This window comes from Podarcis melisellensis (assembly GCF_964234715.1).
Source record: "Podarcis melisellensis genome assembly, chromosome: 2".
Taxonomy (NCBI): Eukaryota; Metazoa; Chordata; class Lepidosauria; order Squamata; family Lacertidae; genus Podarcis; species Podarcis melisellensis.
Genome location: NC_138529.1, coordinates 15,373,212 through 15,391,278, shown reverse-complemented (window position 1 = coordinate 15,391,278; position 18,067 = coordinate 15,373,212). Strand labels below are relative to the sequence as shown.

At 44.3% G+C, this 18,067-nt stretch overlaps 1 protein-coding gene and 1 long non-coding RNA gene across 8 annotated transcripts in view; both read left to right on the top strand.

Moving 5' to 3' along the window:
- The window catches only part of LOC309363078, a 142,956-nt gene that overhangs the window by 53,749 nt on the left and 71,140 nt on the right, over positions 1–18,067 (top strand). The gene's annotated exons all lie outside the window — the stretch shown is intronic.
- LIMA1 (LIM domain and actin binding 1) overlaps positions 1–18,067 on the top strand; it is a 71,660-nt gene that overhangs the window by 50,606 nt on the left and 2,987 nt on the right. For 6 of the 7 annotated variants that reach the window (XM_081898551.1, XM_081898549.1, XM_081898548.1 and 3 more), the window contains 4 exons: positions 3,389–3,496; positions 8,843–8,891; positions 10,506–10,621; positions 16,200–16,333. In XM_081898551.1, coding sequence (XP_081754677.1) covers positions 3,389–3,496; positions 8,843–8,891; positions 10,506–10,621; positions 16,200–16,333 — 407 coding nt within the window. The remainder of the gene's footprint in view (positions 1–3,388; positions 3,497–8,842; positions 8,892–10,505; positions 10,622–16,199; positions 16,334–18,067) is intronic. The other variant, XM_081898550.1, reaches the window with a different exon arrangement.

Sequence of the window (18,067 nt, the reverse complement as noted above, 5' to 3'; positions counted from 1 at the left end):
GGAATAGCGGCTGTACAGCAAATTGTCCTTCAAGGGGAAAATTAGCAGGAGTCTCAGGTTTCCCGATTTGGGGGGTGGAGGTACTGTTTTGTTCAAAATTGGTGACTTATGGTAGCTTTGTGTCCACAATCCAGTATCCCCCCGGACTCATGATAGCTTAGCCACTGCTTTTCTTTTTCTGGATTAAATAGGGAAGCATGCGTCACACTTTGAGGTGAAAAAACTTGGGTGGTTTGGCTTTTAAAAAAAAGGGTAAAAAGGGTAAAGGGACCCCTGACCATTAGGTCCAGTCGTGGCTGACTCTGGGGTTGCAACGCTCATCTCGCTTTATTGGCCGAGGGAGCCGGCGTACAGCTTCCGGGTCATGTGGCCAGCATGACTAAGCTGCTTCTAGCGAACCAGAGCAGCACACGGAAATGCCGTTTACCTTCCCGCTGGAGTGGTACCTATTTATCTACTTGCACTTTGATGTGCTTTCGAACTGCTAGTTTGGCAAGAGCAGGGACCGAGCAACGGGAGATCACCCCATCACGGGGATTTGAACCGCCAACCCTCTGTTCGGCAAGTCCTAGGCTCTGTGGGGAAAGTGACATGCTTAGAAGAGCCCACACCTTCTGCATCTTCTCCACAGATTGCTGATGTGACTTGAGCAGAGATGTGGGGCTGTATTCAGATACTGTGTCCTGTCAGCACATGGATTTTCGCTTGTGCAACAAGATTTCCTCTCTCCCGCTGTGTGTGCCCTGCACATTCCACATTTCTGTTCCAGAGAGTTGGGGTAACCCCTAGTACAGATTTAGGGGGGGGATGCAGAAGGGGGGAGAATGTTTTGTTGCTCAAGCGGAAATGTGCAATTAAGCGCTGTGTTCAATTCCACCCATAGCTGGCAACCTCCCCTTGCCAGGGGCAAAGAACCCTGCTGTCTCAGGGATGGTGGAAGGATCAAATTGCCTTCCAATACAGAGCATATGTTTCTTTATTTAAAGCAATTGCTATGCTGCTTAACACCATAGTTTCAAAATCAGAAAAAAGCTGGCTTTGCTGAAATTATATTTTTTTAAAAAAGGTCTTCACTAGGCAGCTGAAGTTCAGTACAAAGAGAGGGGCCTGTTTGATCTTGGCGATGAAGTGGTTTCGTAGAATTGGGCCGATAATACTGAGTACATGGTGGATGTGTCTAAGCCATGTGGGGGGCCACTAACAGTGACTCCCCCAAAGTCTTCTGTGATCATGCAGGGATATAAGGGATCGGATGGTCCTAGTGGTATACTGGACCCAAGTTGTTAAGAGCCTTCTAAATTAATACATTAGCCTTGAACCTGATTTTAAACACAGGAGTTATATAGTGTCAGAAGTCTGTCATTGTCCTCACCCCCTGCCTCTTCCCATCTATCTCAGCAGAGGCTAATGGGAAAGGAGCCAAAGTTGGAACAATAAATCATACAGGGATACAGAAGGCAGACTCCTTTGGATGGGTATTGTGTATGCAAGAGCCTCTAATAATGAATTCTATTGCTTGTTGTATGCTGTTGTGACCCTGCACACAATTTGAGCATCTTAAGCAGGTAAACACAGCACAATCTAGATTTCATAAGCACTAGGGAAGCTGGTCTTCCCTTCTGCCTCTCTTGTGCTAACAGGGAATTCTCTGACAATTCTTAAACTTCTCGAGTTTGCTGCACCTTGCAATGGGCAGGTTCACCTCTCTGACACTGGGGCTTTCTTCCTCTTGCCATATGCAGCGCCGTATTTCTGATGCTCTAGTTCAGTAATTGAAAGGAAATTAATGGCATGGGTAATTGCACCTTGGTTAACAAATCTGCTTAACTACTAACGGCTTCCCTCTGCTTTGCCTTCAGTTTCTTGCCTTGCTTTCTCAAATAACAGGTGTCAGCAGTCTGTTGGCTTCTAGGGGTGAATTGGTCAATGCACAGAGCCTCTTAAGCACATGATTGTGTCCAGATTTTTAATAATAATGGCAGAAGAGGCTGAGAATCCCAGATCAGAAGCAATCTTGGGGCTGAACTCCTCATTACACAGAAATGTGCCTAGCATGACCCCAGGGACCCCTTGTAAAGGAAAACAGTGTTTGTGTGTTTTTTGTGTTTTGGGGGGCGGTGTTATTTCTCCACTGGAATAGTGGTGGCGGTGGGGTGCTTAACCCTTTACCTGCCAGCAGCTTTTCTGCTGTATCTTCCACTCCATGGGACTCCAGGTCTATTTGCCTTTGTGATGGAGCTGAGATTTGCCTCTGAGCATCAATGTGGTGGGTTTTCCAGGAAAAAGAAAAATCAGGTTAAGTTGCCTAGGGTAATTAGCACCAGAAAAAACCTCACTTTGAATGGGAAAAATCTGCTGATGCCCAGATCCAATTTAGCAAATGAAAGTAAAATAAAAATGCTAAACAGAGCTAAAGATTTTGCAACTGCCAAGCTTGTCTAATAATGCATTTGCAGCTGGTATCCAATGGTTGTTACTTAAAAGCTCTCCGCCATGCGTGGAAGGCAACGAATGTTTGGCACACCAGCTTTAGAAAGGTAGAGCTGCTTTTGCGGTTGTTTTCTGCAGTTGTTTTGGCTGTGTGATTTTGCCCATATGCATATTCAGGGTTCCCCCCAGCCAGACCTCACTACAACTCAGTTCCGGCACCTCTCAGGTGGGTGCCATTGCCATTATAAGAGAACAAGGGAGGTGTTCATGGTGAGTTCTGGCATGGCGAGTTTCTAGAAAAATAACACTGTGCATAATTCCCGGAATGTAACACTCATGTAAGATGTAAGTCGACTGTACATGCAATAGCTAGTTAAATTGGATGGTAAGCTATTTTTTAAAAAACAACAACAAGGCAATAAAATGAAATAAAAGCATGCTTTGTATGGAACCTGTATTAACAGCGTTCAGGAGACTGGAAGGCAATGTTTCTTAAACATTTCCCCTTGCTTGATGCAAGGTTTTTGGATCCTTTTGTTTGAATTTGAAGGGGATGCATGCTTATTTAACGACTTCTCTGCTAATTTGTGGAAAAGCCTGACAGCTGGCTTGGGTCAGAGTTCAGTGTCTTATTTTGTGAAGACTATTAGTAACGGTTGCTGTGTAGGATAAATAACAGCTCTGGCCACCTAAGAGCTTCATCTAGTAAGGAATAAGGCCTCTCTGGGAAAACACTCTAATGTGTTGATAGAAACTGCTGTATCTTGACACTCAGGGCTCCAGCGTTGTTGTTGTTTTAAAGCCACTTTAAGGATACGATTGAAGGGTGGTATAAAAAAATACTTCCGTTTCCATTGTCCTATAACATATCCGACTTTCTCAAAAGACTTGAGCGAGCTCCCCCCCTCCTTTAAGGACTTAAAATATACAAACGCTCAAGTGCTTTCTCATTCTGTAGAGTGAGACTCAAGCCACTGAAAGCGAAGATAAGAGCTACAATTGTGAACAGAAGGAGAACTTGCCACCGTCCTCAGAAGATACGTTTTCCCAGCAGGATGGGGAGAAGGTAAGAGATGGATCGTGTTGGATGAGAGAGCAGAACAACTTCTCTTGGAGAGGCACACCCGGAACACTGTAAAACCGCAACATCTGGAAACTCGAGTTGTATCTGCTGATGTAAATTGATTGCAGGCTGTGCTGAGGTTCTGACTGTAACATCATGGAAAACAGCATTGAATCTAAGCCATTGAATCTATCTGTAAAGCATGCTAGGGTTCATATCCTTTTTTTCTTCCCTTAGCACCGGCTACCTAAAACTACATTCCAGCGTTGTACAAGTGCAACAGGACTTCACTTTCCTCTCTGCCACCTACCCCTGCACTCCCTCAATCTGCTTGGGAGGAGTTCCTTATTGTAATTATTATTTATTGAATTTCTACAACACCCTATACCTGGGGTCTCAGGGCGGTTCACAGAATAAAATCAAAACAGCAACCAAATACCGCCTCCCCAAAAAAACACTTTTTAAAAGGGCATAGGATGTACATCGGATCAACCAAAGGCCTGGTTAAAAAGGAGTATTTTTGTCTGGCACCTAAAGGTGCATAATGAAGGTGCCAGGCGAACGTCTCTGGGGAGAGCATTCCACAGATGGGGATCCACTTCAGAAAAGGTCCGTTCTTGTGTTGCCACCCACCACACCTCTCGAAGGAGGGGGCACATGAAGAAGGGCCTCAGAAGATGATCTCAGGGTCCTGGTAGGTTCATATAGAAAGATGCGATCCTTGAGGTATTGTGGTCCTGAGCCGTTTAAGGCTTTATAGGTCCTTAATCGTCTGGAGCAAATTTTGAGGGGTGGGAGCGAGGATAAGAAAGCGAAGTCCTGTTGCATGAGTGGAAGTCAGTTCTGCTTGCACACAGATAGTATTGGATATAACCCAAAGGTTAATACTGAGTAGCATCCTGTCTTTGTCACTGAAAAATTTACTGCTCCATAGAAACAAAATGTGAGCTACAGCGTTCTTCCATACCAGAATGTTAAAATCTCATTTCTATCTGTATGTTTTGCCTTGGGTACTTTTCAGGGTGGCTGGGTATCTAAATCTTGCACAGTATTCACTTGTTGCAAGGGGGTTTTCTGTGCAGGATATGTTTCTGGCGGACTGTTTCCTTTTGCTAACTTTGGGCAAGTCACTGAGACCAACACCTCTGTCTTTCCTTCCTCTTCCCACCCACCTTTTGTTAAATTGGGAGTGGAAACTCTCTGTCTCTTCTGTAAGTGGATGTTTCATCAGAAGTGGATATCCTCAGCTGGAAAATTCTAAGCACAGATGCAAAACACTAGAGATTTTAGAGCAGTCAGATACTGGAAATGGCGTAAAGCATCATTTACTCCTGTCATTCAACGTGTGCAAAACACAATGATTGAAATCCTGTGTACATTTAGGCTGCCTAAACCCCATGCAGCTGGGGGTAAGCACCATGGAATTCAGTAGGGTTTACTTCTGAGTAGTCATGGTTAGGATTGTGCTGTAACTGTGCACAGGATCGCAGCTTGAGGTTCAAACCCTTGACTATGTACAGTTTTCACCCTCACCTTAAGTTCTTTGGATTCCCAGAACCAGTACCTATTCTGTTCAGTCAGTTGTGGTATTTAAACTCCTTTTTCAAAGCGGAACTTCCCGCAGAAAATGGGAGAAGTAAAGGTAAAGGGACCCCTGACCATTAGGTTCAGTCGTGGCCGACTCTAGGGTTGCGGCGCTCATCTCGCTTTACTGGCCGAGGGAGCCGGTGTACAGCTTCTGGGTCATGTGGCCAGCATGACTAAGCCGCTTCTGGCGAACCAGAGCAGTGCACAGAAACGCCGTTTACCTTCCCGCCGGAGTGGTACCTGTTTATCTACTTGCACTTTGACGTGCTTTCGAACTGCTAGGTTGGCAGGAAGCTCCCTAGCCCTGCATTAAATCTCTCCCCTGTCCCACAATTCTGCCCCTGCTTGCTTTTATCATCTCAAAAATAAACATTATCTTGAGGGCCAGTTCTTATGCTTCTTCGATGATCAGTTTTGGGGAGTATGTACAAGTCCGTTTCAAATGCTAGTAATTTGGGATGGTGTGCGTGTACTTTTGGAGAGCTATTGGCAGCTTCCTGATTCTCACTGGGCAGATCCTCTCAGGCAACTCTTTTAAATCCTCTGCTGGGTAACCTCTTCCCCAATAAAAGGTGAGCTCACTTAAACACACACATTGAACTCCGTAGTAATTCCTGTCTTTGTTCCCTTTTCTGCAGCTAAATGGATGGTCTGAATGAAAGGCCTCTTCCTGCGGATTTGAAAGAGTGAATAACTCTTACGTTTATAGGCATTATTTCCTCCCTATGGTGGGGTTGCCATATTTCAAAAAGCAGACACCAGGAAAACCCCAAAGGAAGGCTGTTGAGTTTTTCTCTTTTAAAATATGCCAAAAAACCCCCACAATTTTTCGATTGGCTGGCCCAAGATCCAGGGCAAAGCGCTGGCTTTCAGAAATTCCCCTCCGACGTCAATTCCGCCTTTGAAATCCCGGTAACATCTTGGAAAATCCAGACATATGGCAGCCCTACCGTATGGTGACTAAGCACTTGCTTGATGGGCTGATGAGCACATGCAAGAACGCTGAATAGACTGGAGTGAGGTGGGGGAGGGGTGAGAATGTGTTGGCACTTGTCTTTTTAAACACCCATGTAAAACGTGTTGGCCTTCTGTCCTAGCTGGACATGGGAACGGAGTGGAAACATTTCATAAGCCTAACCCATGTGCTTATTTGCACACACACCCTTTAGTTTGCATGCAGAAAGAAGTGCTTTTTGGGTTCCCCTGGTATCACAGGAGTATCACCCTTCTGCCGGGAGCTCCCCAACACTGTTGAATGCTTAGTGATCTGTTCCCAAAACGAGTCAAATGAGCACAGTGTGTTTATCCCAGCTTATGTGCTTCCTAACTAATTCTTAACAGTTGTGTTGCTCGGAATGGGGCTTCCAGTTGTTAGTAGCATCTAGCTAATTTACACCGTTAAGCTTATTATGGTGTATTTAGTTCCTTAGTGTGAGCAGCCTTAAGCTGCATTTTATTTAATAGAGCAGACATCCTAGAGGAGGGAAATGGCACTCTTGTGTTACGACTCTAGCCCCTTCTTCCTTATAATTGCCCTGAATTCAAAGAAAAGCAAATGTCTGTAGCAGAAGCTGCTGCTGAGGGGATGGTGGCTTGGAAAATGTCCACATATAGGCAGGATACAAAGCAGTATCAACTAATATAATAGTATATATGAATCAAGAGATTCTAGCAGTATTGCGGGGGCTGCGATGTAGGGTTTTATTCATACAACTGGCCCTGCACCTACCTGGGAGATAGTTCAATTGGTAGAGCGTGAGACACTGAATCTCGGGGTTGCGGCATCAAGACACACGTTGGGTAAAAAATTCCTGCATTGCAGGGGGTTGGTCCAGATGGCAGTCATGGTCCCTTCAGACTCTACAATGTCTGTGTGTTAACAGCTTGGAGAGGCAATTTCCTGTAGCTTGTAGCTATGTAGTAAAGATACAGCAATACCTGTACCTCTGGGTTTTGGAGTGCTGTGGTAGCATGGCAACCATAGCTAGAGGTTAAAAGTGATCAGTTTGCTCTCTCTCTCTCTCTCTCTCTCTCTCTCTCTCTCTCTCTCTCTCATTAGAGCATCATGGGATGCTTTGAGGTAGCCCAGTATTCAAACCAGTGGCTATATGCCTAAGATCCCAGATTTAAGAAGGTAATGGTAAAGGACGCCCGGACAGTTAAGTCCAGTCAAAAGTGACTATGGGGTTGTGGCACTCATCTAGCTTTCAGGCCAAGGGAGCCGGCATTTGTCCACAGACAGCTTTCTGGGACAGGTGGCCATCATGGCTAAACCGCTTCTGGTACAATGGAACACTGTGACGGAAACCAGAGCGCACGGAAACGCTGTTTACCTTCCCGCTGCAGCGGTACCTATTTATCTACTTGCACTGGTGTGCTTTCGAATTGCTAGGTTGACAGGAGAGCTGGGACAGAGCAACGGGAACTCAACCCGTCATGGGGATTCGAACCGCTGACCTTCTGATCGGCAAGCCCAAGAGGCTTGGTGGTTTAGACCACAGCGCCACCTGCACCCCAAATTCCAGGTTTAGGTGTATAGGGAAGGCCCTTGTACATTGAGAATCATCTCTCAGCAGCAGCTGTGTCTGCAGTGGATAATCCACTGGGAGAGGCATGCTATTGGGCCTTCTGATGGATTGAGGTCATTTCCAATTATCTATCTTGACCTCAAATCCTTAGTATAGTTGAGGCAATTTTTTATCTCTGGGTCTGTAGATTGGATAATCTCAGCAGTCATCAACCTTATCCAAGGAAGATCTCTTTGTAGCTCATAAATTCACATGTCTCCTGCCCTCTCGGTAGCGTAGTCTTCCAAGGCGGAAATGGCTACAACTGCTGTTAGACTGTTTTGAGGCCAGCCACTTTTTAGGTCTTCAAAGACGTTTTGTTGGTGAAAATAGGACAAAGCTGGCTTTGAAAAACACATCGCCACAGCGGCGAGAAACAAAAACTCCAGACATCTTTAATTTTCAAAGGGCCAAGAATTTGCTCAAAAAATAAAAATTGGTATATGGCCGCTTGTTCTTTCAAGCGGTTACGCTTTCTCTGAGATGCTATAGTAAAGAAATGCAGTGTTTCCCAAACATGGGCCTCTAGCTGTTTTTGGACTACAATTTCCATCATCCCTTATCACTGGTCCTGGTTGCTAGGGATCATGGGAGTTGTAGTCCAAAAACATCTGGCGACCCCAGTTTGAGAAACAGTGTTGTACAGTGGACTCAGTGGTTTCTTTCAGCTGATAGAGTGACTTCATACCTAAGTAGGCAACAGAGACATTTAAATCGGTGCTGTCATCTTTAAACACCTGTTACGCTGTTGAGGTTGGCACCGAGGGACAGGTATGGTCCTGAATTTGTTGTTGAGCAACCTGGATTTGGCTCTGCCTCAGCAGTGATAGTATCAAGATGAAATGGCAATGAGAAGGCACTTGGGCCAGGTGAAACTATGGTCTCTGCAATTTAGGAGCTTCAGTAGATGAATCATTTCCCTTTCCACCCTATGTTAAGGCAACTGAAATGTAGAATCTAAGGGCTTTTGGGCGACACAGATCTCTGAGTTGGATGTGGCAAAGTTTCTGTGTTCTTTGCATCTGACCACCGTCTGCCTTGCGCTGTACACATCTTATTGGCCTGTTTCAGTTGTGCCTTGTCTAAATATTTCTTCTCTTTAATATATTAAACAATAATGGTGTGTTGAGAGCAGACAAGTGAGGATATTCATGTACTGAAGAACTGATCATTTATATGTTCCCCCCTGCTACAGATTTCCATAGTAGATGGTCTGAATTCCAGTCTCTGCGAAGATGGCACTCGTAAGTTTTTAATCCCTCCCCTGCAATAAGAAATCGACTCATATTTCACTTGGCTTTTGGTGTCTGGGTGTAGATGATTATTATTATTATTATTATTATTATTATTATTATTATTAGCTTTATTGTCAATGTACAGCCTGTGTACAATGAAATTAACCAAATGAAATAGCTGCTTTGTCTTCTGAAACCATAGATTCCAGAGGCAGTGGCAGCCCTCCAATAAATCAGTCATTTTTGCCTCCTGGATATTTCTAAATCTGGATGTTATGGCAGGCATAGGAGCCAACTTCTAGGGGCTGAAGGGTCTTTGCCCCCCTCCTAAAATATTTGAGGGGGCTGCCCCCCCCCACGGTTGATGAGCACTGCCATTCAAATAGTGTCTGTGCATCACGTCGTGTGATCGATTATCCAGGGCAGGGCTTGCTTCCTCCCCGCACTAATATTTTATTCAAGTTGGCCACCCCGAAGGCAGGAGGCAAGGTATTCTTCCGGTATGCAGTGGTTTCCCATTTCTGCTGCTAAGAGAGGAAATCAAATTCTTTTACAGAATTTTGTAGAATTGGTTGAAGTGACAATTTCTTTTTTTCTTTTCTTTTTTTAAAATGCTGTTAATATTTTTCTTCCACTGCCTGTACTTCTGCATATGCCCACCTCAGGCCTGTCTCTCTCTCTGCACCCTCTTCCATACTGTTAAAGTTTGTGGGTCGTAAGTCCTTTGACCCACTGAGTCTGCTGCAACGGCCCTGCGATAAATCTGAATTTATTGTCACTCCGACAACCTTCAGTGGCGCCCACACGCTTCCACTCGCGCGCTGCCACTCTTCTCAGTTGCCGGATAATAGCAGAGTTCACATGCAGCGTAAAATGGCTTGTCTGTGTCTACGTGGTGTCTTCAATAACTCAGCTCGACACCAGTGCTTCTATTCTAACACTCTTTATTTAGAAGCATAACAAACAGAAAAGAAAACCTACAGAATCTAGCTGCATGTTCGCAGCTTTCTGCCTCTAACAAAAATGAAGCTACCTTGCTCACGTTCTCAGACAGAATCAGAACGCTTCTGGAGTGTTAACTGTGCAGAACCACAACACATACGAAGTTTCCTATTTTCCTGAAAATCAGTTTTGGCCACATTGTATGACAGAAACATGCAAGCCAGCCACACTCGTTCCAAGTGTGTTCTTATGAATGGTTGCTGATGGATCTCACAGGACTTTTGGATGACAAATTCCAGACAGTGGGCAGGTTTTCAGACCTAGATTATACCTCTGACCCCCTTATTTAGCTCTGCAGACATTTAAGTCTGCCCCACCTCACCTAAGTATCATCATCCTTTTAGGTGTTAAGAAAATAATTCTCTTTGGGCCAAAATGTTTGAAGCCCATTATGCTCCAGTATTTATCTCAAAGGGGTTTCCATTTGTGAAGAAAAGGCAGCATCTGAAGTAGCTGAGACTATCTTTGAATTGCTTGCATCTGGTTTTCCCTTTGTTCCAAGTGAGATCAGTTGCCCATCCTGCGCTGCATTTAGTTGTGCTGTCCTCGATTCAGGATGTAAACAAAATCCTTTGAGTTTTAAGTGGCGGGTACTAATAAGATTATCTTCCCCTCTTCTAGCTGGGTTCAAGTTCCAGAAAGAAACGGAAGCCCCGAGGTCTCTCTATGCCAAACAACAAAGTCCCGATTCTAGAGCATCTAGCCAGACAGACACCTCTCCCCCAAAAGCCGTGAAGGTAGGTACAGTGGATAGCTTTTTTTGGTAGCAGTGGTCAACACAGGAGAAAAGCGTGTGGGTCTCTGCTTGCGAAGCATTGGATATTACCAGTTCTATTTTTCTAGGAAAAGAGGAGCTGGAACTCGCCAGGAACGCCTCCCTTGTTCTCTTAGAATGGCAATAGTGCCCACCTGAGAGGTGCCGGAATTGAGTTCCGGCGAGTTCCGGCTTGCGTGGGGGGGGGGGGGAGAAGCCCTGGATACAACCCTCAGTTTGAAATATGCAAGGAACTTCAGAGAAGGAAAACAAAGCATTCTGTGCAATGGTTCTGTGAGCCCTTCAAAACTTAGAAGCTGAAGATCTGCTGATAGGAGCCACAAAAATGAGAGCCAGTGTGGTGCAGTGGTTAAGAGCAGTGGACTCGTAATCTGGTGAACTGGGTTCGATTCCCCGCTCCTCCGCATGCAGCTGCTGGGTGACCTTGGGCCAGTCACACTTCTCTGAAGTCTCTCAGCCCCACTCACCTCACAGAGTGTTTGTTGTGGGGGAGGAAGGGAAAGGAGATTGTTAGCCGCTTTGAGACACCTTAGGGTAATGATAAAGCAGGATATCAAATCCAAACTCTTCTGAAAATAATGACATGCCGTATTTTTCCGTATATAACACACCCCAATGTATAAGCCGCCCCCTATTTTGGAGGACTCAGAATTAAGAAAATGGGTGGAAATTGCCCCCGGGTATAAGACTAACCCTCCTTTTTAAACATTTTTTAGTTAAAAAAAACCCTAGTCTTATACATGGAAAAGTACGGTATTTCAAGTTTATGTGATCTTTAATATATTTTTATTAGATACAAAAATAAGTATGTTATATGCATATACTTTGAAAAAATGAAAAGAAACTTGTAAGAATAGAAATAAAAGATCCCCCGCCAAATGTCTTGAAAAACCATAATTATTCCAATAGCTCAGTCGTGCAATTGAAATAATTTATTGAGAACAAAATAACTCATATTATGACATTCAGCACCATTGTTATGTCTGTATTTTGTAATAAAAGGGTGCCTGTAGCATTTAGATTTCCTATTGCACTATGAACAAATTTTTCCTCCCATAAACATTACTCACATTTTATAAAGCCAGTTGCACAAAGGTGTCTTTATAGATGCTGAGTTATAAGCAGCAAGATTTCTGGCTGCCAAAATCATATTTATCAGTTACATATCTTATACCAGTTAACAGAGCCACCTTTGAAAAGAGGACTTAGTTCTTTCCAGGCATTTATTGGGTAAAATGTTCAGATTGTGAACAGAGTGTGGTGAAGAACACAGCACATGATATTATGGGCTGTCCCCTGAGCCCGCTAGATGACATGCCTTAGGAGAGCGAGAAAAATTATCAGGGATGATTCACACCCCGGCCAGCACCTCTTTAACCTTCTACCCTCGGGCAGGAGATATAGAAGTATAATCAGCCATACCAATAGGCTAAGAAACAGTTTCTATCCATGGACTGTTAGGCTGCTGAACGGAAAATAATATAGTGCAACTGACTTTCGGGGTTGGTGTGTTGTGCGACAAGCACACAGACTGCAATGAGATTGAGTGTTTGTGTTAGGGGGAGGGAGGTTTGGTTAATTTCATTGTACACAGGTTGTACATTGACAATAAAGGTATTATTTAAAACTGTAAACTACTTTGGGTGCCTTAGCAGATAGGTAAATCCAATAAATAATAGCATTCCCTAAAAAATAACATATTCTGAAAAATAACATATTCATATACACATGAAAGTAACTGATTTTGCTGTACATCTCTGACAGTCCGTAGTACCGAAATCAGATATTTTCTTAATCATTGCTGGTGTAAAGCAGCGCCAATATGCAGCTTTACATTTTTTCTTTCATTGTAATTTTATAGATTTATGTGTTATATACTCACTAGTTTTTGTTATTAATAATCAGATGTTTTGCTCACTTTCCCAACTCTGCCTCAACTCCTAACAGGGTGAATCAAAATAAACCAACATCTTTGGTAGTAAACCTTTTCTTTGAATATTGATGGTTAATAAAATTTCAGTTGTTCTTAAACTTCCTTACATGAATAATTCATCAAACTCAAATATGTGCATTTTAGTAACTAGGGTTTTAAAAAAATGTTTGGGCAATTAAGACGGTTGTAGTCAATATTCCAGCATTTTAGCCCAAATGCCATGATGAGATAATAAACTTGGATTGTCTATATACTTTCGTGTGCGCACATTTTGCAAAATTGCTACCAATCCTTGCAGCTGTAAAATGATGCTATAGATAGAATACCTTGATCTTGTGCAGATCTACATTTCCCGCAGATTTTAATTACACTTGATTGAATTCTGGGCCAGGCAGTGTGGGGGGGACGGACAAAAGGGTGTGTTTGCTTTTTGAGTAGGGAACTGTTAATTCACTGTACAACTTGCGAGCAATCCATAAGGCCTTCTGCTCCCCTTTCCATATTGTAGATGAAGTGTACAAAATTCCAATGCTTGGTTCATGATTATTCAGAACTGAATGTTTATCATCTTTATACTATTTATTGCTTAAAAGAGACCTTTCCTCCTTGATCTTTTACAACTTAGTTGTTGGCTGAGTATGTTTCTCGTAGTGTAAATATGAGAGTGTTTTTGTCCCAGGGAACATCTTAGTACGCTTTCACTCCAGCCCAGAGATGTGTTTATAAATAGCCATTTGTCTTTTCCAGCTTCTGTTTCCTGCTCCTGGTTCCTAATCTCTACTCCTGCCTCCCTTTTTAATGTGAGCTCGACTCTCGGCTTTCTTGCCTCTTCTCCTCCTCTTTTTATTAACCGGACTTCACACCCTTCCACTGTAGTTGCTAATCGTAGCGTGCTTGGAAAAAGAAACTTGCCTCTACACACCCCAAAACCTTCCTTCATGGTTTTTGCATGTAAGTTGGACGGGGAATTTATGCTGCTGCAGCAAATGCTAATGTCTGGTTCCCAGATGCGATTGGGGGAAAAGCTAGTTTTTGACAGCCAAGCAACATTGCCTGAATTCTTTCTTTCATTAGAGGGATCTATATTCCATGCTGCTTAAATTATCCTGTTAATATTGAGATTTTACTGATTATCAATGCAACAGAAGGTGGTGCTTTTGTTTTAAAAGGAAAAGCAGGTATGCCTTTGCAAGTTTGGAAAATCATCCCTGGGCTGATCAAACCAGCGGTGTAGCCTAGGAGGTATTGTCCGTATGGCAGCACAATAAATCTGTTAGGTTTGTAGCTGCTGCCCCAATGTATTTGCCTGGGTAACACATTCAACTTGCCAGGCAGAATGCATGCTTGAAAGTTTCATATGGGATTACCTGCATCAGCTGCCACCTTTTAAAAAAAAACACTTGAAGTTCCAGGCTTCAAAGCTTTTTCAACATAAGTAGATTTTTTTAAAAAAATTAATGCGGGGCATTTAACTATATTAGCTCCTGTTTGGAAGGTAAAACATGTAATCAGGGCTGTTTCAGCCTGCCCACCTAAGCTAAGAGCCATTTCCTCTGCTACTTCTGCTCTTTCGGTCTCTCAGATTGTACGCATTTTGTGTTTTTGTGGGCGGAGGCAGATCTAGCACCCTCCCTGTATTCAATCCAAACGTACTTTTCCTCCCCAGGGGGTGAGCTCTGGAGAAGGCAGGCTGGGGGAACAGTGCCTTGAAGCAGAAAGATGCAAATGGATCGGCTTCCCTGCGATTGCCATTCGGCAGCTTTTCATTTAAAAATAAATAAATAAATAAATAAATAAATAAATAAATAAATAAATAAATAGAAAAGCGGCTCCCCTTCTAAATCCGAGAAACGAACAGAAACGTGGTCCCACCCATATGCCGTACATTTAACACACTCTTCTGCCACTTTAACAGTCACGACATCCCCCAAAGAACCGAGAGGTTGGAGCCCTTGGAGGAATCTTCCAACAGTTCTTGGCCCCTTTAACAAACTACAGTTCCCAGCATTCTTTGGGTGGAGCCAGTACTGTTGAACGTGGCAGGAGTGTTTTGAATGCAGGGTGTGGATGTGGCCCGTATAAGAGTTTTGCGGCCGTTTAGACAGGGGAACAGCCAACTTTGAGCACATGGAGAGGTGAGGGTGCTCAGTACGCTGGCATGCCTTGCCTTTTCAGTTTTGAATCTGATCTGCCACATCAGTAGATGAATACAGCGTGAACTTGCTAGATCTTTCTCCTTTTAGATTTGAGAGCCGCTGCCCACTTTGCCTTTGCCTTCCCTCCTGCATCTCCTAACCCTCACCAACTCCTATAGAGAGACTGAATGAAGATGGGTGCAAATTATGGGTGCTTTAGATTGGAGGGGTTGTTTGGACAGCCAGTTCCATGTTTCCTAAACCTACCGTATTTTTCGCTCCATAAGACGCACTTTTTTCCTTCTAAAAACAAAGGGGAAATGCCTGTGCGTCTTATGGAGCGCATGCACTGGACCGGAGCCATGGCTCCCGTCAGTCAAGCAAAGCGGGAGCCACTTACAGGGCTTCTGTCCCGTTTTGCGCGGCTCTAGCTTTGCTTGCTTTACAGCGAGCCGGGAGGAGGCAGGCGATTCAAAGCCAGCAGGCGCTTTTAAAAGTGGTGCGTAGCCAGCAACAGCTGCAGCAGCCTCAGCTAGCAAAGGTCCGCGCGCTCCCTAAACGGAGCAATGAGGCTGCAGAGGGACGGCAGGGCACAGGAGGGGTGGGATCCGGAAGGATAATATTTAAGCAACCAGCAACAACAACAAAACCACCAACCTCGAGCTCTGAGCCACGAGCGCAGTGAAAATCAGGAGGTAATATAGGAAGGCTGCTGGGGACTGGAGGGCAGGGGATGAGGGCGAGGGGGAAATTATGCAAATCCCCCCATATCTCAGCTGATCCGCTGGCTCCTTGAGCATGCACACTAAACAAACATACAGCTCCTGTCCCTCTCAGTCTCACTCTGATATACCAGTAGCTTATTAAATAGTTTAGTACAACATTTGATTCAGAAGATTTCCCCCGTTTTCCTCCTCTGAAAACTAGGTGCATCTTAAGGTCAGGTGCGCCTTACGGAGTGAAAAAGACGATATTTTTGTGTTTTAATTTTGGGCTGGCTCCAGAAGTATTAGCACAAGATCTGGGTTAGCCTGGGTGGTGTGCTGGCAACCCCTGGCGTATTGGCTTTGGAATAGGGATGGGGAAATGCGTGGCTCTCAATACTACAACAATGTTTCCCTACAACTCCCATCATTCCTAATCATGAGCCATCCTATTGGGGCTGATGGAAGTGTTGGAATGCAACAACATGGAAGGCCACATGTCCCCCTTATTTTCTTGAGAACAGCTCTTCTCAAGCTTGGCAAAGTTTCCCAAACTTAGGTCTTCAGCTGTTTTTGGACTACAATTCCCATCGCCCTTGACCACTGATCTTGCTAGCTAGGGTTGATGGGAGTTGTAGTCCAAAAACAGCTGGAGACCCAAGTTTGGGAAACACTGCTTCAGAAGGAGGCTCTGCTAGGACTGACCGTCAGCCTTGTTGGGAGTCTTGCATTGAACCCTGTACTACTTGCCAACTTTTCTTCCGCCAGAAGTTCCAGTTGCCGGCTAAGGAAAGTTGTGTTGCGTGTAAGAAGACTGTCTACCCAATGGAGCGTCTCTTTGCCAACCAGCAAGTATACCATATCAGCTGTTTCCGCTGTTCTTACTGCAACAGCAAACTCACGTAAGTCCTTCAGGGAGAGCCCACTTCTTTTTTATATATAAAAAAGGCTACTGTAAGATTAACTCTCTAGTGTGGGTTAGGAAAGGACAATGTTTAGGTGCTGAGAAAAGCAAGGTGGGCATGGTTTTCAGGTGGTTCTTAAGAGCGCCAAAGGAATCTACAACCCAAGGATGTACCGTATTTTTCGCTCTATAAGATGCACTTTTCCGCTCCTAAAAAGGAAGGGGAAATGTGTGTGCGTCTTATGGAGCGAGGAGCGAATGCAGACTGCGCAGCTTTTGCTGAAGCCAGGAGAGCTCTCCTGGCTTCAGGAAGAGTCGCCCGAAGCCTCCTGAGCACAGTGGGAACGCTCCCACTGCGCTCAGGAGGCTTTGTATTGCTTTCGCTGAAGCCAGGAGAGCAAGAGGGATCGGTGCGCACCGATCCCTCTTGCTCTCCTGGATCGGTGCGCACCGATCCCTCTTGCTCTCCTGGATCGGTGTGCACCGATCCCTCTTGCTCTTCTGGCTTTGCTTTGCTGGAGAGGCGCTGAGCAGCTTTCCCTCTCTGCTCAGCGCCCCTTCCGTGAAGCGGGAGGAGAAATGGAAGGGGCTCCATTTCTCCTGCCGCTTCACTACAGGGGCACTGCACAGAGAGGGAACGCTGTGCAGCGCCCCTTTAGCGATCTGGGAGGAGAAACTGGAGCCCCTTCCTCCCACTTTGCAGGAGAGGCGCTGGGCTGAGAGGGAGAGAATATTTTTTTTCTTGTTTTCCTCCTCCAAAAACTAGGTGCGTCTTATGGTCGGGTGCGTCTTACAGAGTGAAAAATACGGTACTTTTGCATACGACACAATAAAGCAGGGAGAGTGTCCTGCACACACGCAGCCGAGGAAGGTTAAGAGCTGATAGTTAATTCTTTATTGACAAAAGCACACTTTTTTTTTAAAAAAAAAGTTATTTACTTGATTTTTCAGATTAAAAATTTACAATCACATTTCCAACATCCAACATAAAAACAAGATTCCAAAGAATCTCCTGGACTTCCCTCCTCCCCTTTGTGGGTCCTATTGTTAATCATTTCCTCCTGCATCTTTTATGATAATCCAAATCTTTTACCTCTCCATTGTGTCCAAAACCCACCATTAAACTGCAAGTGTTATTCCAATCCTACTGAGAATTTTAACTGTTTACAATGGCTTTTAAGACCAGTTATATATTTTCCTGATTTCTGATTCTTCCGGTCATTTTAGCCATTTCTGCATAATCCATCCGCTTGATCTGCCGTTCTTATCATAGAATCATAGAGTTGGAAGAGACCACAAGGGCCATCGAGTCCAACCCCCTGCCAAGCAGGAAACACCATCAGAGCACTCCTGACATATGGTTGTCAAGCCTCTGCTTAAAGACCTCCAAAGAAGGAGGTCTCTGGTGGACAAAAGCACACTTAACAACACCAGAGACAAAAGCACACTTATAGCAGCTCCTAAAGAACAGCTTCTATCCGTGGGCTGTTAGGCTGCTGAATGAAAAGACAACAACAGGGCAACTGACTTTTGGGTTTGGTGGGTGTTCGTCAGTAAACAAGGGGAATAATAATAATAATAATAATAATAATAATAATTTATTATTTATACCCCGCCCATCTGGCTGAGTTTCCCCAGCCACTCTGGGCGGCCCCCAACAAATGTTAAAAACAGTACAGCATTAAATATTAAAAACTTCCCTCAACAGGGCTGCCTTCAGATGTCTTTTAAA